Source organism: Macaca nemestrina, chromosome 9, assembly GCF_043159975.1.
Source record: "Macaca nemestrina isolate mMacNem1 chromosome 9, mMacNem.hap1, whole genome shotgun sequence".
Taxonomy (NCBI): domain Eukaryota; kingdom Metazoa; phylum Chordata; class Mammalia; order Primates; family Cercopithecidae; genus Macaca; species Macaca nemestrina.
Window position 1 is genome coordinate 129994278 of NC_092133.1, and position 24165 is coordinate 130018442.

At 44.8% G+C, this 24165-nt stretch overlaps 1 protein-coding gene across 14 annotated transcripts in view; it reads left to right on the forward strand.

The window, feature by feature from the left end:
* Positions 1–24165, forward strand: part of LOC105490635 (FERM domain containing 4A) — a 699298-nt gene that overhangs the window by 455096 nt on the left and 220037 nt on the right. For all 14 annotated transcript variants that reach the window (XM_011756455.3, XM_011756462.3, XM_011756457.3 and 11 more), the window contains one exon: positions 23872–23937. In XM_011756455.3, coding sequence (XP_011754757.1) covers positions 23872–23937 — 66 coding nt within the window. The remainder of the gene's footprint in view (positions 1–23871; positions 23938–24165) is intronic.

Sequence of the window (24165 nt, forward strand, 5' to 3'; positions counted from 1 at the left end):
TTGTGGTTCCTTCCTTACTTTATTGTGGAAAATATGGCTTTTGTCATCCACAACAATTTAGTTCATTTACCTTCCTGTTCCTAAAGTTGTAAACTAGTCGATAGAGATTCTGTACCATACAGAGATCTGCAACTTCCAAGTGGGAAAGATATCCAAATACTCAGAGAATACAAGAATACTATCCAAAAACACAGTGATTTGTTTCTTGGTTTTTTGTTTTGTTTTGTTTTGGTTTGGTTTTTGTTTGAGACAAAGTCTTGCTCTGTCACCCAGGATGGAGTGCAGGGGTGCAATCTCAACTCCCCACAACCTTCTCCTCCCAGGTTCAAGCAATTCTCCTGCCTTAGCCTCCTGAGTAGCTGGGATTACGGCTGCACACTACTACACCCAGCTACTTTTTTTGTATTTTTAGTAAAGATGGGGTTTCACTATGTTGGCCAGGCTGGTCTTGAACTCCTGACCTCAGGTTATCCGCCTGCCTCAGCCTCCCAAAGTGCTAGGATTACAGCCGTGAGCCACCACGCCTGGCCAGTGCTAGTTTCTTAAGCAGCTAGATCCTCCTTTGCTTCTTGCCAGTGAAACTGACCATGCTCCTAGAGAACTGACAAAACTCAACTAAAATAGTCCATAAACTGGCTGGGTGCAGTGGCTTATGCCTGTAATCCCAGCACTTTAGGCGACTGAGGCAAGAGGATCACTTGAGGTCAGGAGTTCGAGACCAGCCTGGCCAACACGGCAAAACCCCGTGTTTTATTTTCTCTACAAAAAATAAAAAAATTAGCCATTGTGGTGGCGTGCACCCATAGTCCCAGCTACTCAGGAGACTGAGGTGGGAGGATCGCTTGAGCCCAGAAGGCAGAGGTTGCCGTGAGCCGTGATAGAGTGATAGAGCCACTGCACTCCAGCCTGGGTGACAGTGACAGTATGTCTCCAAAAAAAAAAAGAGTCTATAAACTGTAAGTTTTATACTGTGGCTTTTGGTTTTGTGTTGGATGTAGATAAAAGTCAGTATGCGAGTGTTCATTTGCAGGAGAGATGGGGTGGAGGAACTCAAGCACTGTGGCTTGCCCTGCTGGCTGGGCAGTGAGGATGAAGAGAGCACATGGCATCTGCCCTGTGCCTTCCCAGCAGACCTTTCCTGAAGGAGCCTGTCCGTCCATCTGGCTTTGAAATGGCTGATTCTGGGTTTGGCTACTTACCAGTGTTCCCTAAATACTATTCCCCAAAGCAGCCTCACTGGGTAGGATTCCAGAGCTTACAAATGCTTTGCTGTTTCCCTTTGTGATTACTGGTCCCACCTGTGGTTTTCTCATTACTCCTCTTCCTCTTCCTCCAAGGCTCAGACCTCATTGTCCCGTGATGTGACTCACCATGCCTGCCTCGAGCTTCCTCTTTCTACGTTGCTAGGAGTCAGCTCTTCTGTAGCTAATCTTTCCAATCAAATTTCTCCAATGCCTCGGTCCATACATTGTCTTCCCACATTCTTTTAGGGTGAGGTGCTGACTGCCATTGTCACAGTTTAGGGGCTTTCTTTCCTGAGTCATTATAAAATCATCACAGCTTATCCTTTGTCTAGCTTCCTATACCCCTGACCACATCCATAGCCCCCACCTCTGCGCCCTGCATTCTTTGTAGACCACAGTCCTTAGCGTGGAAGAAAAAGCCCGTCACAATCTAGAGGTTTCTTGTTTCTTAAACATCTTTTCTTATGTTAACCATCACACACACACACACACACACACACACACACACACACACACACACACACACCCTTGCCTCTCCCCAAGCATATTTGACCTCATCTGGACTTCAGCCTTTGCAATTGCTCCCTTCACATTACCATTCGCCTCCCATCCCTTTCCTGCCTGGGACACACCTACTCATTCTTTACTTGGAGCCTCCAGCGTTCCCTGCTCCTGTTCCTCCAAGCAGCGCCAAGTTCCCCTCCTCTATTCTCCGGAAGCATCCATGCTGGAAGGCAGTTGCAGTTTGATCCTATGGACAGTAGTGACCTGTTCACATGCCTCCCACTGTCGCTTTTTAGGAGTAGGACCGTATCTTCTTTATCGTTGACTGCACAGCACCCAGCGTTATCCCTGGCATTTGGTGGTGCTCAGAAATGTAACTGAGGAACTCATTGTCATGTTGTGATTTCTCCTTTCTTGACTTGTCTGCACAGATCTCTAGGGACTATTTCTTGCTGCAGCCCAGGGCCCCTACCTGCAGTCAGTTTTTCTCTCTGCTAGGCAGCTCTGCTTTGTCTCTCTGCCTGTTTCTATGTCAAAGGGGAAGAGAATAAGGATAGAACTCTCTTTCTCTCTCTCTCTCTGGCCCATTCTCGCTCTTCACTCAGACTGAAATACAATGGTACAATCAAAGCTCACTGCAGCCTCGAACTCCTGAGTTCAAGTGATCCTCCCACCTTGGCCTCCCCAGTACCTGGAACTACAAGCATGCACCACCATGCCCAGCTAATTTTTCTTTTTTTTTTTTTAAGAGATGGGGGTCTCACTAGATTGCCTTGGCTGCTCTTGAACTCTGACCTCAAGCGATCCTCCCACTTCAGCCTCTCAAAGCTCTGGGATTACAGGTGTGAGCCATCATATGCCCAGCCCTCTTTTTTTTTTTTTAGTATAAAAATGCTACCCTGTAAACCCCAGCTGGCAAATGGCAGAAAGTATCTGAGTGCCACAAGTTCATCCATTCATTCATTCAGTCATTCAACACATACCTATTGGTATGCCTTGTACATTCTAGGAATGCAGTGAGAAAAACCAATCAAATCTTGCCCTGGGGAGCTTGCATTCGAAGAGGAAGGGGCAGACAGTCCACATGATCAATAATTAAGTGACAGAGGATGCTAGAAGCTGGCAGTTGCTACAAAGAAAAACAAAGCAGAGGAAGGGAAGTGTGATAAGTTGCTCTTTTAAACGCAGGGGTCTTGTAGACCTTAGGAATGGTGATCATTGAGCAAAGACTGAAATACGTGAGGAGGTGAGCCAGGTGGGTGTCTGGAGGTGGTGAGTGTTCCAAGCAGAGGGCAGAGTTCTTCAAAGGCACTGTGGCAGCAGTGTGGCAGGGAACAGGAGAGGTTGCACCCAGGAGAGGTCACAGAGCCGTGTGGTGCAGAGTGAGGACTGGTGGGAGTCACACGGGCCTTTAAGGCTCTACCCTGGGGGGCAGTGTGGAGCTGGGGAGCCCCTGGTCCCACGGAGGCCATGCAGAAATGGTTTGGGTGCCATGTGGGTGAGATTACAAGGTGGGCAGAGTTAGAAGCACATTTGCAAGAATCCAGACAAGTGATGATGATGATGGTGGTGATGAAAAGCATTCAGGTTCTGGATATTTTGAAGACAGAAACAACAGGATTTTCTGGGGGTTCGAATGTGGGATATGTGATAAAGAGAAGAGTCCGGGATTTGGGGCCAAAAGAGCAGAAAATGGAGATGACAAGGCAGAGCTACCGTTACTTGGGAGGGGAAGCTGTGGTTTGGGGAAAAGTGAGATCAGGAATTCCATCTGGGGCTCGCTGAGCTTGGGATGTTTCACAAGGGACCGAGTGAGGTGTGGAGAGGGCAGTTTTGTGCGTAATTCTCTACCAACCTGGGTCAGGGGACACCACGGTGGAGACACGGAGTTGAAGCTCACCCATGTACAAATGATACTTAAAGCACAAAAGACCGCCAACTCCAGGGTTCAATACTGAGTATGATGACATCTGGGAAAACGTGTAAGCACCAAACTTCAAATAAAAAGAAGAATGGCCAAGCGTGGTGGCTCACACCTGTAATCCCAGCAACTTGGGTGGCTGAGGTGGGAGAATCGCTTGAGGCCAGGAATTTGAGAGCAGCCTGGGTAACAGTGAGAAGAAGAACGAGGAGGAGGAGGAGAAGGAGGAGGAGAAGGAGGAGGAGGAGGAGGGAGAAGGGAGGAGGAAGGAAGAGGAGGCGCAGCAAAAGAAAGAGAAAGGAGGAGGAGGAAGAAGGAAAGAAAAGAAAGAATTCCTCAATGTGTGAAGAATTCTGTTGAGATGTGCCGTTGTACAAATTGAACCCTTATTGTCATGCTCCTGATGGTCTGTTTTTGATAACGTGAAAGAAATGTCTCTCTCTTATTTTATTTTATTTACTTGTGGAGAGATGGGGTTTCACCCTGCTGCCCAGGATGGAGTACAGTGGTGCCATCATGGCTCACTGCAGACTCAAACTCCTGGGCGCAAGTGGTTCTCCCAACTCAGTCTACTGAGTGCTTAGGGACTACAGGCACATGCCGCCATGCCTGGCTAATTTTGTTTTAAGCTTTTTTTTTTTTTTTCCTGGAGAGATGGGGTCTTGCTGTGTTACCTAGGCTGGTTTTGAACTCCAGGCCAAAGCACTGGGATTACAGACGTGAACCACCACACCCGGCTAATTTTTGTATTTTTTTAGAGATGGGGTCTCACTGTGTTGCCCAGGCTGGTCTCAAACTCTTGGCTTCAAGCAGTCCTCCAGCCTTGGCCTCACAAAGTGCTCACTCTCATATTTAAATAGATTTATTAATATGTCATTGACACACAATAGACTATACATATTTAAAATATACTGTTGGATATATCTTGATATATGACTACACCTGGGAAACCATCACCACAATCAGGAATTGTGACTCTGTACTTTTATACTTTTAGTCAATCATTTATGTGATGCTCAGGGCTAGACACGAGGAAGGATATAAAATGCCATCACTGTCCCTGCCTCATCTGTCTGTCCTGATTTAAAATTCTAGCTTTCCAATACTGTTATCTAGTCACAGACTCATTTCCAGGTCTGTTCGTTCTTTTCTTTCCTCCCTCCCTCCCTCCCTCCCTCCCTCCCTCCCTCCCTCCCTCCCTTCCTCCCTTCCTTCCTTCCTTCCTTCCTTCCTTCCTTCCTTCCTTCCTTCCTTTCTTCCTTTCTTCCTTTCCTCCCTCCCTCCCTTCCATCCTTCCTTCCTTCCTTCTCCTTCCTTTCTCTCTCTCTCTCTTTCTTTCTACCTTTTATGATGGAGTCTCGCTCTGTCACCCAGGCTGGAGTACAGTAGCATGATCTCGGCTCACTGCAACCTCCGTCTCCCAGGTTCAAGCGATTCTTCTGCCTCAGCCTACTGAGTAGCTGGGATTACAGGTGCTCACCAGCCTGCCTGGCTAATTTTTGTATTTTTAGTAGAGACAAGGTTTTGCCATGTGGGCTAGGCTGGTCTCAAACTCCTGACCTCAGGTGATCTGCCTGCCTCGGCCTCCCAAAGTGCTGGGATTACAGGTGTGAGCCACCGTTCCCAGCCTTATTTCCAGGTCTTTTCTGAAGGTTATGCTAAAAATACACTGCACTTTGGTTATCAAAGGGTTTGGTGTGACATGGTGAGCTGCTTGCCACCAGTGTCACTGGTTAAACCAGGAAGGTGCAAAGATCAGGAGCCCAGCCAGCTTTTAATCAGCTCAGATCCAGGCAAAAACATCTTTCTCCTTCCTTCTTTCATGGAAACAGCCCAAACACTAGGCTCCATGTCAGCCTTTTTTTTTTTTTTTTTTTTTTTTTTTTTTTTGCTACAAGTAGTCAACACAGTAATTACCTCCTGCTGAAAGCTTTGAGAAATTGTTCTGTGTCCAATTAGAATTTTTGATTTGACTAACAGATACAACATAACATCTTTATTTCTGTAACTACTCACTAATGATATGCACCCTGGATATATTTAGACTCTCATTTGCCGGGGCCATTGCATTGTAAGGTGCTACGTTATTGTCTGTGACAGCATTTCCACCAAGAGGCTTGACGAGGACGGGGGTGGGGAGCCTTTTGGGTTTGGGAGTCCTCTCCCTCACCCTTTCCACCCCTCTCAGGCCTGACCTTCCATACCCAGGCTTACATGGGGAGCAGCTCTAGGACTTGCCCCCTCCTGGGAGCTCCTGACACCGACCAGGTGTCCAGGGGCAGATCTCCATAAAGTGTCTGAGATAGTTCATGGGGCAGCCAGCCAGTGTCAAAACCTCCCCCAAGAAGAATGGAAGGAGGGATCTGCCAGCACAGCTCATGCAAGAGCAAGAAGTCCCTGCCAGCGACATTCCAGCGGAACCCTTTCCAAAGTACTTGGTTATGTAAGCAGAAAGGCGCAGCCTCCAGCCCAGATGGACTGCCCAGTGTGGGTGTCAAAGTCGCTGTGGAAACTTCCCCCCATGGAAGCACTACGGGTCCCCAGGCTCTCCCTGCAGCTCTGCGTTGGGATGGGGAGGGTTGGGGACTTCTTTTTGACCTCCTGGAGCTGGGACCTCCGTGTAGGACTGGTGGTTCTCCAGTTTTGGAGCGTCCCTGTTGCTGTGATGCCACTAGAAGTTTGATCTGATTTAAGGGTGTCGCTGGAGTCAGCTGTCAGCTGGGGTGCTTCCTGCTAATCGTGGCAGGACTTGGCATCTGAGCATGTGGCCCTTGGACTCAGGCACTTAGTATAGGAGTGCTTTGTATCCAACACAGATTTAGCAAAGCGGGTGGCCCGGCAGGCCATACCCACTTCACAGGTGGCCATTTTCCCACTGCATGTCAAGAGCCATCAAAGACCCAAGGGTGGAATTTGGAAAACTTGCAGACGGTATAAAATGCTATTTTCTGCTCCACACCTCCCTGGGAGGCAAAGGAGATTACAACTATAGTAATACACAAAGAAGATTGTTTATCACAAGGAGAGCCCATTCCCCAACTCTTATCTATGTGGCTTCACCCATCACTGAGGGCAGATCGACATTGATTCTGCTTGTCACATAGGTATGTGAATGACAAATAATGCACGTGTTCCTGAGACTGGCTTTGGGGGCATGTTTCTACAGAATAGGCAAATTAAAACATATTTCACTGAATGCAAATTAAGTTGTATAATACCTATATTACATAATTGCCCTTGAAATTATAGATATATAAAGACATATGCTATTTAAATATATATTTATTATTCATATAAAATACTTATTGTGTGCCTATTATGGCAGTCACATCATTCTACTTTAAGTGCACATTATCGTTTTAGTATCAATAAAATGTTTACAACTGTGCAAACTTACTGTATAAGACCCATAGTTGTAAATAATATTGTTTTTCCTTCCATTGATCACAACATAAGCAAAAATTTTTAAAATTCCATTTAAAACGACAGATTAAACTGGACACTGAAACAAAGTAGGCAAATTCATGTTACCAGAAAATGTTATGAAGGTTCTTGGTTACTGAGCACATGAATTCTTTACCAAAGCAGCAACAGATGCCTGTAAGTCTTTTGCACAGAATTACATTTTAAATAGAGGATGTTCGAATGCACGTTTATACGAGAAAAATTGGTAGGATCAAAAAGTAAAAAAATGTGTTTGTGCCTGTCAGTCTGTACTGAAATTTTTGTAAGCCTTCTGAAGCGCTGAGTGAATGTTGTAAAAATTTGTTGCACCAAACCACATGTAATACTGTACCAAGAAAACATCACAAGTAAATGCATCAGCTATCAAAATGAATATATTTTCTTGGAACTCTTTGTTTCTAGCTGTGCCTGTATATCCATGTCTTATACGTCACAACTTATTGGAGAGGGAGGGAAGGGATCTTAGAGTCCGTCTGTCCCTGAGTTCTGTAATCCTTTCTACAACTTCCCTTGCTAATGTCTCTGGTCCCTTCCTAACGATTTGCAGTGATAACGGGGCAACCCATTCCATTTTGAACAATGATGCTCGTTCAAAAGTTCTTCCTTCTATTGAATCCGAATGTATCTTCTGGAATTTCCACTCATTGGTTCTACTTTTTGCCCACCAAAGCAAAGTTAACCCGCCTTCACTTTATACATATCAGATTAGCAAGTCCCCCTGAACCTCCATTTGAGTAAGCCCAGGACAGTCCTAGTTTATACCTGTTCTCTCTATATAATCAATAATAGCCTCCCTTTTGACTCACAAGTGTCTGGTATGGCCAGTAGATTGTATGGTCACACTACCACTGGAGCTTTTGATATGTAGACCATGGATGCAGCTTTTCCCTCAGTCCTGGGAAGTACTGGTTTCTGGACCCTCACCCGGTCTAGTTATCCTTCTTTGGTCTTTCTCCTGTTTCTTTCATTTCTTATGTAAAATATGGTACCCACAAGTGAATACAGATTTCCAAAAGTGGTTTAACCACCGTAGGATGCAGGGCACCTCTTAATTCCCTTATTCTGATGCTGTGCTTCTAGCACGTGTGTGAGGAGTAGGACACAAAACCATAAACAATATGACCCCAACTTTTACATTTTGAAGCTTCCATCCGAACCTCTTTGCCATCTGTAAATTTGATATGCATGCCTTCTGTGTCCATTCACCAATCACTCGGGGGAATACATGGATTGAGGAAGACGAGTTCTACTTTAATATCACTTTGCAGTTTTCCAAGTGCTTGCAGATTTTGCCGTTGCAACCCTATCTCCAGACTCCCTCATTTTGGCCTCATGATGAAATTGACTTGAAAACAGTGCTCAGTGGCTATTTCCTATTTCAAACAATTTAGCCATTCTCACTCAGACGATTGGCTCCCGCTTCTTTGTCTTCATAAAGATGGTGTCCAGCTGTATTTCTCACTACTTCCTCCTCATCCACCACTGTGTCCTTCAGCTCATTGCCTGGGTGACATTTCCAGAACATTCTGTGTTCTCTCCCATTTCATCCCTTCTTACCTCATGTTGCTGTGTTCTGCAGATATCACTCCTTACCTGGGGTATTGATGGATCCACCAGGTGTGAGTTAAGGTGTCCCCACATCCCCATCCCATAGCATCTTATACTCACCCCTGTAGTCACACTGATCACTCTGCAACTGCCTGTTAACTTGGGTATTTCCTCTATGGGACATAGAAATTCCTGAAGTATAGGAGCAAAATCACATTCATCATTATATATCGAATAAGATCCCTGGCACAGAATAAAGATGCCATTAGCACTTGAGTGAACACATTGTGGTGAACATTACTACGAATAATTCTTTATTCTATTTCTCTTGTTTCAATGGGGAAAATTCCTGGAAGAGACATGACAGAGCCCAAGGATCTGAACTTTTTAGCTGTTTCCTGGAAGTTGTTAGTGGTCTTTTCATTAAGCTGTAATAATCTACTAATTAAACTATTTTATCTTTAATATAGTAATTCCCATTATAGTTGTTACAATGCCTTCCTGAAATTTACATTAACTTTTTACTTTTGCTTATGGGGCCTTGTGGAGTATAACTTATTTTTTAGAATGATTTTTATGGTAGTCAAATCTATCATTTTTTCCTTTTTGGCTCATTCATTGCTTTTAGGCTTAGAGAAGCATGATAGATAATCATCTACCTGGTTTTAAAATTTAACTTTATAAACCACCTGGGATTTATTTTGGGGAAAGGGTACAGTTCATTTATATTCCTTTCATTTCCCTCTTGATTGAGAAGAGTGAAACAAACAGAAGCTGAGTTGTTTTTTGTTTTTTGTTTTGTTTTTTTTTTTGAGACAGTGTCTTGCTCTGTCGCCCAGGCTGGAATGCAGTGGTGCAATCTCGGCTCACCACAACCTCTGCCTGGTGGGTTCAAGCGATTCTCCTGCCTCAACCTCCCAAGCAGCTGGGACTACAGGAGTGTGCCAACAAGCCCAGCTAATTTTTGTATTTTTAGTAGAGACGGGGTTTCACCGTGTTGGCCAGGCTGGTCTCAAACTCCTGACCTCTGATGATCTGTCTGCCTTGGCCTCCCACAGTGCTAGGATTACAGGCGTGAGCCACCACACCCAGCCAGCATCTACATATCTTTAAAGGTTCTTTTATTGTCCTTAGACTATCCTTGTTTTAAATATCAATGTCATGACTAGGCACAGTGGCTCAGCCTGTAATCTCAGCACTTTGGGAGGCCAAGGTGGACAGATCACCAGAGGTCAGGAGTTTTAGACCAGCCTGGCCAACATGGTGGAACTCCGTCTCTACTAAAAATACAAAAATTAGTGGGGCATGGTGGCTGGTGCCTGTAATCCCAGCTACTCGGGAGGCTGAGGCACGAGAATCACTTGAACCTGGGAGACAGAGGTTGCAGTGAGCTGAGATCGCACCACTGCACTCCAGCCTGGGCGACAGAGCAAGACTCCGTCTCAAAAATAAATAAATTAATTTAAATAAATAAATATCAACGTCAGCTTTCCTACTCTCTCCCTGTAAACTTGCAGTGCAAGAAAAATGCTGGAAATATTCCTCCTACGTTTTGTGCCCTCCACACTTTGTTCTACTACAATCTAGCCTCCTTTGCAAGTTCTCCAGTACACTCCCCGTGCTCTTCACGTCTCAATCTTCACTTCCTCATTTAATTTTATTTTTATCATGTGATCAAAATTTTCCATTTAAAGTCACCATCCCATACAAACTATATGTTTTTAGATCCAGAGAGTCAAACTTATCTTTTCTTTTTTTCAGCCTTATCTTTTTTTTAGGCTTTTAAAAACTGTATTTCTGGGGTCTCCATCTCACTATTCTATTTTTGTTCTTTCTTTCTTTTCTTTTTTTTTTTTTTTTGAGACAGAGTCTCGCTCTTTTCTTTTTGCCCAGGCTGGAGTGCAGTGGCATGATCTAGGCTCACTGCAACTTCCACCTCCTGGGTTCAAGTGATTCTTCTGCCTCAGCCTCCAAAGTAGCTAGGACTATAGGTGTTCACCACCATGCCCAGCTGATTTTTGTATTTTTAATAGAGATGACGTTCCCCTGTTGACTGGGCTGGTCTTGAACTCCTGGCCTCAGCTGATCTGCCCCTCTCCACCTCCCAAAGTGCTGGGATTACAGGTGTGAGTCACTGCATCCAGGCTCCATCTAACTATCCTTTTCTACTCTAAAAATTCCAAGTACAATCATCAAAACAAAAGAAAAGGTAGATATTTGCCTTTCCCTTTGAAAAAAGCCTCTCATTCTACTCCAAACAAACAGACAAACATATAAACAACCTCTGTCACTCATACTGAAGCCAGAGCTCCACGTGGCAGAGAACAGGTGTTATTTTCCATCTTTCCTCACGGTTCCCCCAGGGAACAGTTGGATGTTAGTTAGGTGGGTGTGTACGTTCTGGCCGCTTCTTGCATGTTCTGTTTCTTTGGGGTTTACACCTCACCCAGCTGCCCTTGCAGAACGTCTGTGTGAACACATGTGCTGTGAACACATGAATAAGAATTACGTGCGTGTGTAAGAACCTGGACATTTTCCCACACATCGTACATGGGTATTCCTAAACCTCCTTTCTTAGGCCAGTTCCTGTATTCCCTACATTTGCTCTCTGTCGATGATTGCCGGGTGGCATAGGATGGCCCTGGGAACCACAGTTACTGGGAAAAAGAGCTGGGCTTCCAAGCCGCCTGTTTGAACGAAGTGCCCTCCTCTACAAATGACCAGTGCCGCCAGAGCTTCATTTTGTGAAGGCCTGGCACTGGCTCAGTCCCTGAGGACAGCCATCCCAATGCCACCTGCCCAGAATTAGCCTCCTCACCCATCCAGAGCCACAGGGGACCTGGTATGAAGGGACAGAGACCTGCAGCGCCCCTGGGCCTTCCTATAGGAACAGGGAGCAGCGCGTTGGATCAGGGCCTGACTCCACTGTGTGTAGGCAGCTGTCAGTGGTTCAGCATTCAGCGTTCTGCACTTTTTATGTGTTTTTACTTACTTGTTCCTCTTCACAACTCTACGAGGTAGGTATTGCTGTCATCTCCGTTTTATAGATTAGGGAAGGAGGCCAAGTTGGTGAACTTCTGGAGGATCACATTCAGCTAGGAAGTCGTGAAACCAGGATAAGCCACAACCCCGGGTGGCCAAGCTCTGGTGCTCGGCTCTGACCCACCGTAAGCCCCGGTGATGTGGTCCAGGTAGGGCAGTGAGGGAGGCACAGTGTGTGGCTCAGTCCTCTGGGTCCCCAGGTCGCTGGAGGACAGGAGTGGGATGTGTACCTGGAGCCTCCTCCCCACCGTTGGCATCCCCAGCAGGGCACTGAGTCTGTGGCATTTTTCTCTCAAGCCAGTAATCAGCAAGAAACAGGACCACAGCTCCTTGGGTCCCCTGTGTCCCCAGCACCGGGCTGAATGCATGGCGTAGAGGAGACACAGCGATGGGCTTTGGACTTTGCATGAAAAATGTGCCTCCAGGCAAAGGAAACAGCACAGGCCAGGCCCCATGGCCAGGGAGAGGGTGGCCCTCGGAGGAACAGACTCTAGAAGTCCCGGATGGCCCAGTCTTGAAACTGAGAGGAGTAGTGGGAAGGAGAGTATTTGAAAAAAAAAGGGATCTGGTGAGGTGAGGCCAGTGTCAGAGAGCCTGTTATCCATGTTCAGACAGTTGCCTTTCACAGATGCTAGCAGCAATACGTAAAGAAGGAAGAATCTCACTCTGCACCCACATCAGGACTGGCCTCCGAGGCCTTCAGGCCTCTGTGCAGATCTGCTCAAGGGCTGCTCTCTGCCTCCCATCTCTGTTTCCGTTAGCCTCTGCCTCTGTTCAGACTGCACAGCACTCCCTCTCTGATCCAGATTTCCAGCTCCCTTTCCTTTGTAAAGATTAGGCTCTATTCCCTTCCCCAGCCCCTCTCCTAATAATAATGAATAATAATAGCAATACAATCCAGTGCTCAGTAGGATTAAGGCTCTGAGGCTCTTCAGAGACTCTGGTTGCTGCAGTTGCAGAACCAAAGATATCTTGTATTTCCAGGCTTGAGTGAAAAGTACACATCTGCAGGTGTGTTGTAAATGAGGCCTTGCTAGTAAGTCTTCATAAGTGTATGTATTTCCAGTAGAATAGTGGGTTAAAATCCTGATCATGTACTCAAAATGGAGGTAAAGAAAATCCTGTTTTCAGAAGACACTCTAGCAGTGGCAGAACATAGGAGGAAACAGGTTCCTCCAAATTTTAGGGGTCCAGCTAGTTGGATGTCACCCAGAAAGCGCTGCCGCCCACCAGGAGCCTGTACGACTTTGTGCACCTGCCCGCCACCTGTGAGCGGCTTCTGCCCTGTGCTCCCCAGTATGGTGTCCATGGTGCAGGACCTAACTCTGGGGCCCATGCCATTGCGTCTTTCAGCGTCCATCTGCCCTTGTCCTTGTAGTCAGAGTGTTGGCTGCCAGGCGTGAGGAGGGTGATTGTGGACCCGCCCCAGCAGAATCTTGGCCTTCCACATCCATCGCACCTGTCCATTGTCCGCACCATTAGCTTGTTTGATTGGCAGGTGGAAGGAGCACCCCACCTCCCCACATCACACAACTGAGCTGTGGGTAGGAGTTCCTCTTCAGCAGGATGCCATAGCGCCCCCAGGAGAGCTCCCTGTTGTACCAGCCTCTTACCTGCCTGGGTCCATGCCTCGTCATCTACACTTTAGGCCCGGATACTGATGATTAATATTTTCTGACACGCTGCCCTGTAGCGTCATGTGGAGATGGCTAATTGCTCGGCCTGGAGGACTTGCGGCTTGAATCACATAGACCACTGGGTCCCCATACCAGGACTTGTCTTTTGCATTATCAGAGAAAACCGAATTTCCTTTTTCTGCAGGAGCAGCAGCAGCAGAGTCACTAGGATTTGCTTTTCAAAGATCCGCAAGTAAAACGCCAGCCTGGGTTATAACTTCAAGTGCAAACCCGCAGAGGGTTGAGCTTTGAAGAATGCATCACTATTTCCATCTTCTATTACATCAACATTGTCATGTTAACTTGTTTCTGATAGAGCCACTCACTTAATAACTTCCATGTGGTGTATGAGCTGCAACTGTATCCAGCAGCCAAGAGCCTGAAGGACCCACCTGCCTGTGTTTTGTTTTTTGTTTTTTGAGACAGGATCTCACTCGGTTGCCCAGGCCAGAGTGCAGAGGCCTGATTTCAGCTCACTGCAACTTCTGCTTCCTGGGCTCAGGCAATCCTCCCACCTCAGCCTCCCAAGTAGCTGGGACTACAGGCACACACCACCATGCCCTGCTAATTTTCATATTTTTGTTTTTGGGTTTTGCCATGTTGCCCAGGCAGGTCTCAAACTCCTGAGCTCAAAGGATCCTCCTGCCTCTGCTTCCCAAAGTGCTGGCATTACAGGAGTGAGCCTCCGTGCCTGGCCACACCTGCGTATGTTCTTTTAGATCCAGGAGAGTCACAATAGAGACAGGTGGAATCATTTGCCAGAGGTTATAGAACAACACGGGAACAAGGTCATCCTCTCTGAATGAGACTTCTGGTGTCTCGTGCCTGTGTCTCCTTTCCTTGCATTGTCATCTTCTTTCAGTATGATATCACTTGAGAACCAAGCGAAAGTAAGCTTCAGATAAACCAGAGGGAATAATTATCATAAAAATCATATTACAATGATAATAAAAATGATTATATAAAATTTTTATAAAATAAAAATTTGTATTAAACATTTTATTAAAAAATTACAATTAGCCTTTGGCCTTTAAAGTTTCTGGGCAGATCCCCCACTTGCCCACTGTTGTAATATGTGTTATTTTCCTGGTGCAGGTGAAGAGTGGACAGGGAATTGATGAATTTTATTTTTGAGATGGAGTCTCACTATGTTGCCCAGGCTGGTCTCGAACTCCTGGGCTCAAGCAGTCCTTCTGCCTTAGCCTCCTAGGTAGCTGGGATTACAGGGATGAGCCGCCATGCCCAGATAGATGAATTAATAAACATATATTATTTATTATATGTTAATTGTATATTATATATTCATTGTGTATTATATATTACATATTATTTATTGTATATTGTTTGTTATATATTATATAATGTTATATATTATATAACATATTATATATTATATAACATATTATATATTATATATATATTACATATATACCAATATGGGCTGCAAGTGGTGGCTCGCATCTGTAATCCCAGAATTTTGGGAGGCTGTGGTGGGAAGATTACTTGAGCCCAGGAGTTCAAGACCAGCCCAGACAACATGGCGAGTCCCCATATCTACAAAAATACAAAAATTAGCCCTGTGTGAAGGTGCATGTCTGTAATCCCAGCTACTTGGGAGGCTGAGGTGGGAGAATCTCTTGAGTCCCAGGAAGGCAGAGGTTGCAGTGAGCTGTGATCGTGCCACTGAACTCTAGCCGGGACCACAGAATGAGACCCTGTCTCGAAAACACAAAACAAACAAAAAAATATATATGACTGTATATATTCGAACTTTACATCATAATGCTCTTGGATACCTATAGATGTGTAGATATATACAGAACCACAGTAGATAAGGAGGATGAACGAGTCTAGAGATGTAATGTACAACATGAGGACTAAAGTTAAAATTGTATTGTTAGGATTTTTTGTTACATAAATAGAGTTTAGCTGCTCTCATCCCACAAAAAAGGTAACCATGTGAGATGATAGATATATTAACCAACTTCACGGTAGTAACCATTACACTATCTGTATGTATCTAATATTTTTGATTGTTTGTTTTTTGAGACAGAGTTTCGCTCTGTTGCCCAGGCTGGAGTGCAGTGGCGTGATCTCCGCTCACTGCAACCTCCGCCTCTCGGGTTCCAGTGATTCTCCTGCCTCATCCTCCCCAGTAGTTGGGATTACGAGTGCATGCCAACACACCTGGCTAATTTTTGTATTTTTAGTAGAGACCAGGTTTCACCATGTTGGCTGGGCTGTCTTGACCTCAAGTGATCTGCCCACCTCGGCTTCCCAAAGTGTTGTGATTACAGTGCAGGGATTAATATTTTTAACAAATTTTAAATTGCCTGAAGTCCTTTCTTTCCATGTGTATATTTCCTGTGAATTTCTTGAGGTTGCTGTAGCCGCGTGGCATTCATTCCTCTCCTCCTGGCAGAGATGTGCTTTATGATTATTGAGATTTTGTGGTCTTGCAACATTTGGGTACCTAGATTGGACTTTGAGTCTTCATTTTTCTGTGAAGGAAACTGAAGTAGAGAGAAAGATGTGGCTCTTGAGGTGACCCAGTACCCGGGGGCACCAACAATGACTTATGCCGGGAAGTTGTAGTCATGGCCTTGGAATTTCCTTCTGAGCCACACAACGGCCTGGGTCAGAGGTCAGATCACGAGGGGCTGCTGTCCTGCATCCGACATCCTCAGGGTGTCTTGTGGTTGAAGTTTAAGGGACTGTACTCGGGGAAGACGTGCTGTCAGCGGTAAGTCACTGGTAGGGCCTTGGCTTTTGAAATCTACATTTTCTGTCTGATGACTAAGTTTTAAAGGATAGCATCTCAGGTGGTTTGGGGAGTATTGGTAATTTTCCTAAATGAAGTGTGTCTTGGAAGGTTAATTCTTTGTTTTGTGCAATTCTAGTGAGTCATTAATATTGCTTATTTTATTGTCTTGTAAATGTATTGTCTCAAGAATGAATATGAGAAACAACTTGATGGCTTGCTTTTCACAGGGACGTCAACGAGTAGGCAATTGGTAACTAGACTAAAAAAATGTTTTGGCAGGTCTGTGAACATCTCACTAAACAGCTCTGCTCCCTCACCATCCCCTCCTTCAGCCCCACACGACAGTGTCTTCCCTGTAATAGTTTCAGTGTAAATTAGCCTCAGGAAACTAAGAGAATACATGTGTCAATTGACTATTTTTTAGTTTTTGTTTTAAAAAACACATGTTTTTTCCTGGGTTCAGGATCAATTTGCACAACTGCATTACATTTCTATAAAAATGCTTTAGGCCAGGCATGGTGGCTTATGCTTGTAATCCCAGCACTTTGGGAGGCTAAGGTGGGGAGGTCACTGAAGTCCAAGAATTTACATAGTGAGACGTGTCTCTACAAAAAATAAACACAGTTAGCTGGGCATGCTGGTGCGAGCCTGTAGTCCCAGATACTCAGGAGGCTGAGGTGGGAGGATCGCTTGAGCCTGGGAGGTTAAAGCTCCAGTGAGCTATGATAGCGCCCCTATACTCCAGCCTAGGAGACAGAGCAAGACCCTGTCTATAAAAATAACATAAAACAAGATGAGCCTGATAATATCTACCTCTTGTCGTACGAGGACTATGGGTTCAACACATAGTAAGTATTTCCAAAACCATACAACTGATAATAATTAACAACTAACATTGTGATGAGTATATACTTTGTACCAGATACAGCACTAAGAAATTTCCAAACATTAGTTAATTTAATAATTGCAGAGTTCCTATGAGGTAGAAGCTATTCTATCCCTCTTCTACAGACAAGGAACAAGGCTTAAAAAGATGAAGTAAGCTGGGAGTGGTGGATCACTCCTGTAATTCCAGCATTTGTCTGGGAGGCCAAGGCAGGAGGATCAATTGAGCCTAGGAGGTTGAGGCTGCAGTGAGCCAAGATCACACCATTGCACACCAGCCTGGGCAACAGAGCAAGACCCTGTCTTAAAAAAATAAATAAAAACCAAAATGAAACAAAAACCTTCTAAACAGTGGAACTAGGATTCTTTCTTCTCAGCAACTCCTGCACAGGCATATACCATGGCATAGAAATTATTTTGCAGGCCAGGTGCGGTGGCTCAAGCCTGTAATCCCAGCATTTTGGGAGGCCAGGGCGGGTGGATCACCTGAGGTCAGGAGTTCGAGACCAGCCTGGCCAACATGGTGAAACCCTGTCTCTACTAAAAATACAAAAAATTAGCCAGGCGTGGTGGCGGTCACCTGTAATCCCAGCTACTTGGGAGGCTGAGGCAGGAGAATCGCTTGAACCCAGGAGTTGGAGGTTGCAGTGAGCAGAGATCGCGCCACTGCACTCCAGCCTGAGCAATAAAATGAGGCTCCATCTCACAAAGAGAGAGAAAGAGAGAGAGAGAGAAGACTTTGCCAAACCTTGAATTCTGTTACTTTCCACGTCCCGTTGTGGTGTGGGCAGCAGAATGTTCCGAAGTTGCTGTTTTATGACTGTTTCCAATTTAAACCTAAACCAGAAAAATTAAATTTCACCTCTGCTCTGGGTACCCTTCACCTCTCCATATTACAAGACATCCTGAAATCACCATTTGTTATTGCTGGTTAGTTATTTTAGTGAGGCCTCATAGCAGAGACTCCCCTGGTACGTATGAACAATTATTCCTTCTGCCATTAATGATATATCAGGCTATTGCAGACAATACCCTCAAAAATATGTATTTATAAATCCCTCTTTCCAAAATCTGCACTCTCAAAAGTACTTCTGATCAAAATGGACTTTCCATTCTTTTTTTTTTTTTTTTTTTAGAGATATGGTCTCACTCTGTCGCCCAAGCTGGAGAGCAGTGGCAGGATCATAGCTCACTGCAGCCTCCAACTCCTAGGCTCATGCAGTCCTCCTGTTTCAGCCTCTGGAGTAGATGGGGCTACAGGTGTGCACCCCATGCCTGGCTAATTTTTTAATTTTTTTGTAGAGATGGGGTCTTGCTCTGTTGCCCAGGCTGGTCTCAAACTCCTAGCCTCAAATGATCCTCCCTCCTTGGCCTCTCGAAGAGTTGAGATGACAGTCATGAGTCACTGAGCCTGGCCTGGCTTCCCATTAATTCTGTCTGCAGTGTGAGAATATGTCAGGGGTTCAATCTTAAGTATTCTGGCTTACATGACAACTCATTCTCATTTATCTATTAACATTTAATTTTATTTGTTAAAAAGATAGGCAATCCAAAATTTACTGGGAAAGAAACTGCTTGTGCTCCATTTCCTATGCCTGACCTCAAATAGGGTCATTCATCTTTCTAGATAAATTTCTTTTTTACACTTTTTTAACTGAAAAAAAAAAAAAAGTAACATGTTAAGTCATATTTGGATGAGGTGGAGTAGGCTAAACCACCCAGAAGCCTAATACTGTTGCATGTCTACTCCCATATTTTTGTTTTTGCCTCTTAATCCCTGTCCACGTGCATGACAATTAGGATACATAAATATATTTATTTATTTATTTATTTATTTTTTTTTTTTGAGACAGAGTCTCACTCTGTCACCCAGGCTGGAATACAGTGGCACAATCTTGGCTCACTGCAACCGCCACCTCCTGGGTTCAAGCAATTCTCGTGCCTCAGCCTCCCGAGTAGCTGGGACTACAGGTGTGTGCCACCATGCCTGGCTAATTTGTGTGTGTGTGTGTGTGTGTGTGTGTGTGTGTATTTTTAGTAGAGACGGGGTTTTGCCATGTTGCCTAGGTTGGTCTCTAACTCCTGAGCTCAGGTAATCCACCTGCCTCGGCCTCCCAAAGGACTAGGATTATAGGCATGAGCCACCGCGCCGGGCCAGGATACGTGTCAATGATAGTCTGCTGCGGTCACTGAAGCTAGTATCATAAATGTGTTTACATGTTTCTGCACAGTCTTCATGTCAGAGTGTACCTTAGCAGCAAAGTTGGATAGATTGGGGCAGACACTTCACTTTCAAAATAACACTTTTTCATATTTCCTTTAGAATCACAGGGCACTTGGCAGGCCTCTGCGTGGGCTAGAATTGTATTGTAGCAAGGCAATTGGTTATTGGAATGGTCGCCAGTTGACAACTATGAGAAACCTTGTTCTCTAAAGGATTTCCTTTGAGGGTGATGCCAGGGCTCCAGTAGTGTCTGAACAGCTGGAAAGGAAAAAATCAAAACAAAACAAAACAAGGGAAAGCAGTATTATTTCAGAATTGTTAGTATTGAAAAGAAAATTTCAGTGTACCTGGCAAGTCAGACAAAGCTACAGATGTCAATTCTTTGTGCACACCCAGAATGGTGAAGCTTCTCTGAACTGATGATAAGAACAAGATACTCGAACCTTACTTGAGTATGGAACAACAGGCAGGTGCTCGCTTTTGAAAAATAAACCGCAGCAGTGCTGTCAAAAGAAAGTTGTACCTTCAAAAACATGATGATTCAAAGGTGAGTCTGTTGAGACACTTCTCTGTGCTGACTCTTTGCAGAGACATTTTGCTTTCTACAGGGAGGCATTAAAATATGGAGTATGTTTGTAAATTTCCCAGGAATGACTGTTGGGAAGAGGAGAGAAATTGGAAGACCTAGGGTGGATACCAACATCATGATACATAGTTACTTCCTTAAATTGCTGAGCAGATGAGGTGAGATTGTTTTACGTAATGAGGATTATTTTTTTCAGATGAAAATGAGAACCTCAGGGAAGACCTTTAAGTGTGAGTGTGAACTTTGTGAGTTTGGAAATATTTCGAGAAAATGATACGTTTCATCTTCTTTATTACTGCGATTAAAACTTTATTTGAGCCAATAATGTCTTTCAGATACCAGTTTGTTTTCATAAAATTTATTAGACTGTGATTAAGTAACTCAAGAGCATGTTTACACCCTTAACCTTTTATGATAAAATGAAGCTCAAAACTGTTTTATAATGCAGAAAACAAACAGCATTTCTTCCTTAAAACTCTGCCCTATTCTCAGTCGAGACTTTTCTCAAATATATGACTAAAGTTTTAAAAGAATTTCATGGAACTTTCTGGATGTGATACCATTTTCCTTCTTAAAACTTTTACTCTATTAACCTTAGGTTCTTTCTAATGAGAACTGAATCAGTGTAGCTCGAAAACTTTATCTAAAGTACCTGTGCAATTGCTATTATCTGCCCTATTGAAACTTGAAATTAACATTTCTGATGTACTTTTTTGAAGAAGGAATCATTTATACATGTTGGTATAGCAGCACCTATTTCAGTCTAATTTAAAATTGTAATGGCTTTCATTGAACTTAGGGAATGATTGAAAGGAAGCTGATGGGTTTTTAAAAATTAAGTCAATCAGTGAAGATGCTTACTCTGTGCAAGGTTGATGGATTCTAACAGGACTTGAGCCCGTTTTCCTGCTAAGGCAATTAACACCTGCAGTTAAGGGTTCAACAGGTGAATAAGGACTTTGCATAGACCCATCAAATGTCCACAGTGGCCTGCTTTGACTTATATGTGCAGAATGGCAAGGCTTTGGGTTGAAGTTTTTCCTCTGTTTTTAATCTGTTCGTTGGAGGGCTTATGAATATGTGAAACTTTTCTTGATTTTTCTCAGAGCTGGGGGCTGCTGAGTAATTGTTGTAACTCAGAATCAAGAGACGTTGAGATTAGCCCCCGTGTAAGCAGGACATGCTGTGTTGAGTTAGATCCCAAAACAAGGGTAACCTGACTTGATGGGAATATGGGATGACTTCTTTAGAGGAGGGAATAAGATAATTTTCTCATAGGATTTCATGACAGCTTTGGATATGTTGACAATTAGTGAATAATCCCTGTTGAACCAGAAGAAAAGAGACTGTCTTTTTTTGTTGTTTATTTAATCTTGCCCTGCCTGCAAATACATTGGGGGTTAGGGCTTCACCATATGAGTTTTAGGGGAACACAATCCAGTCCATAACTCCCAGTCACCAGGAGCTGAGGGTCAAGGAGAGGGTCATGAAGGACGCAGGCCGGCTGGCCACTGGGTGGGACTGAGCGGTGAGTGCAGTAGGCACCCTCGGCCCGCGACTGTGCCGCCACCTGCTTCCATTCGCAGAGACGCTCATTTTCGTCGGGATAGCAGCTCCAGACCTAACAGGCCTTGAGAAATGTCAGGGTTATTTTTAGCCTGGAGAGTTGGTACGTCCCGTGGCGCATGAGAGAAACGAGACTGTTCTGTAGTCCCAGCTACTCAGGAGGCTGAGGTGGGAGTATCACTTGAGTCTGGGAAGTGGAAGTTACAGTGAGTTGAGATTGCATCACTGCACCCCAACCTGGACAACAGAGCAAGACTCTGTCTAAAAAAAAAATTAAAATAAGAGCTCCCTTAGGGCCAGGCACTGTGCTAAGTGTGTAAAGGCAAGACTGTGTCTCATCTGAGACTGTCTTTTTTATCTTTCCTGGAGGAAAGGTTTATGAGAAGGACCCTCGTGGCTGGACAAGGAGACAAGGCCAGGATCTGCTCATGCGCATCCTTTCTTTAGATCTGCTTAAAGTGGCCAGTTAGCTGGGGAAAAGAACTTGTATTTAGTGGGGACTCTAGAGTCATATAAAATAGGCGTTGAGTTCTCTAAAGGATTTCCTCTAAAGAAGTATAAGGAAGGAAACTTACGTGTCATCTGGTCCAGACAGTCGTGTTGGAGCTATTTCATACTAGTCTGTGAGAGCCAACTGCTGCATTTTCAGGAATGCAGGGTGCCAATTGTAAAGCATAGCCATTGTTAAAATGAAATTCTATACACAGGCTTAAACACATGGCGCTAACAAACAAAGGTAATAAAAATCTATCCCGGCCAGGCGTGGTGGCTCAAGCCTGTAATCCCAGCACTTTGGGAGGCTGAGGTGGGCGGATCACGAGGCCAGGAGATCGAGACCATCCTGGCAAACACTGTGAAACCCTGTCTGTATTAAAATACAAAAAATGAGCCAGGCGTGGTGGCGGGCGCCTGTAGTCCCAGCTACTCGGGAGGCTGAGGCAGGAGAATGGCGTGAACCTGGGAGGCAGAGCTTGCAGTGAGCCGAGATCGCGCCACTGAACTCCAGCCTGGGCGACAGAGTGAGACTCTGTCTCAAAAAAACAAAACAAAACAAAAAACAAAAAAACTATCCCTTCCTAATTGTTTTTACGGCACTTACCTGTTTTCTATGAGCTGAGGTTATATTTGTCTGTTGTATCTGTATGTTGGAATTCCTAGCAGTGTTGTCATGACAGTAGCTTGAAATCAGACATGGTGAAGGTATTTAGAGTGCAGCAAGACAATTTATGGTTAGAACGGTCACCAGTTGGCATCCATGAGAAACGTTGTTCTTCAAAGGATTTCCTTGGAGGGTGATGCCAGGCTCCAGCAAATGCTGCAAATCAGGCTTTTGCCTTCCAGAAAGCCAGTTGTTAAACATTCACCAGTACCCCACTGGACTCGGCCCATTTATTTTTGTATATGAGACAGGGGCATGGAGATGAACGGTGACTTGTCCGGAGTCCTGCAGCCCCTTGTAACCAGCAGGGCCAAGACTAGACTTGGGTCTCCCAGGCTTTCTGTTATACCTCTCAGAGATTTCAGTCCTGAAAGGCACAAGGGACAGGGGTTGGATTTGCCTGTGGGCTCTCGTCTCCAGTGCTTTTCTATTATTGGTGACAGCACTGTAGGGAATCAGGTCATGCGCAAGAAGGGGGCTGATTAACTAACACAGAAATCAAATTCATTGCCAGGTGGGTGGTCATCTGCTTTCTGGATACCAGCAAGTGGGATAAATGAAGAGGAGGCAGAGATTGGATCCTGAGCTCCGTCCCTAATGCATGCGGGTACAATTATTGAATGGAAGACTAAGTAAAGAATGAACAACACCTACCACCCCTGAGAATATGTTATATATGTATTTGCTAGTTTGTTTTACATCTCCCTTATTAGAATATAAGCTTCATGAGGATGGGAACTTTGTCTCGTGTGCCGCGGTACACCTAGCTCCCAGAAAAGTGCCTGGCTGTGCTTAATAGATATTTTCTTCTTCTTCTTTTTTTTTTTTTTTTTTTTTTTTGAGATGGAGTTTCACTCTTGTTGCCCAGGCTGGAGTGCAGTGGCATGATCTCAGCTCACTGCAACCTCCACCTCCTGGGTTCAAGCAATTCTCCTGCCTCAGCCTCCCGAGTAGCTGGGACTACAGGTGCCCACCACCACGCCCGGCTTATTTTGTATTTTTAGTAGAGACAGGGTTTCTCCGTGTCGGTCAGGCTGGTCTCAAACTCCCGACCTCAGGTGATCCACCCACTGGGATTACAGGCATGAGCCACCGCGCCCGGCCTCAATAGATATTCTGGAATGATTGAACGAACTGATATTTCCAATTCCTGGCATTATACAGTGCCGACTCCCATAGGAAGTTTTGTCCGGAGGAATATGCCTAGCAGAGCGCAGCGTCGGCAACCCTCTAACCCTTTGTCTGGCTGCTAGACTCTCAGTGATTACCATTTCTCTTCCCTCTTAGATGACGGAGGGCCGCCGATGTCAAGTACATCTTCTTGATGACAGGAAGCTGGAACTCCTAGTACAGGTAAATCACTTTTGGTCAATTTTCTGAGTTTCTTTGGCAACTGATGTGGTTTCAGACCTTGATCCAGCAGGGGATGAAGGGGGATATGGTAAACTGCTTTTAAATCTCTGTCTGTTAATATCTGTGAGAGAATGACTAGGACACACCAGGGTGTTTTGTGTGTGTGCTATTTTGGTGTGTCTGTACACCAGCCTAAGGCATCCAAGGCCAGATGTACATCTAGCCTAT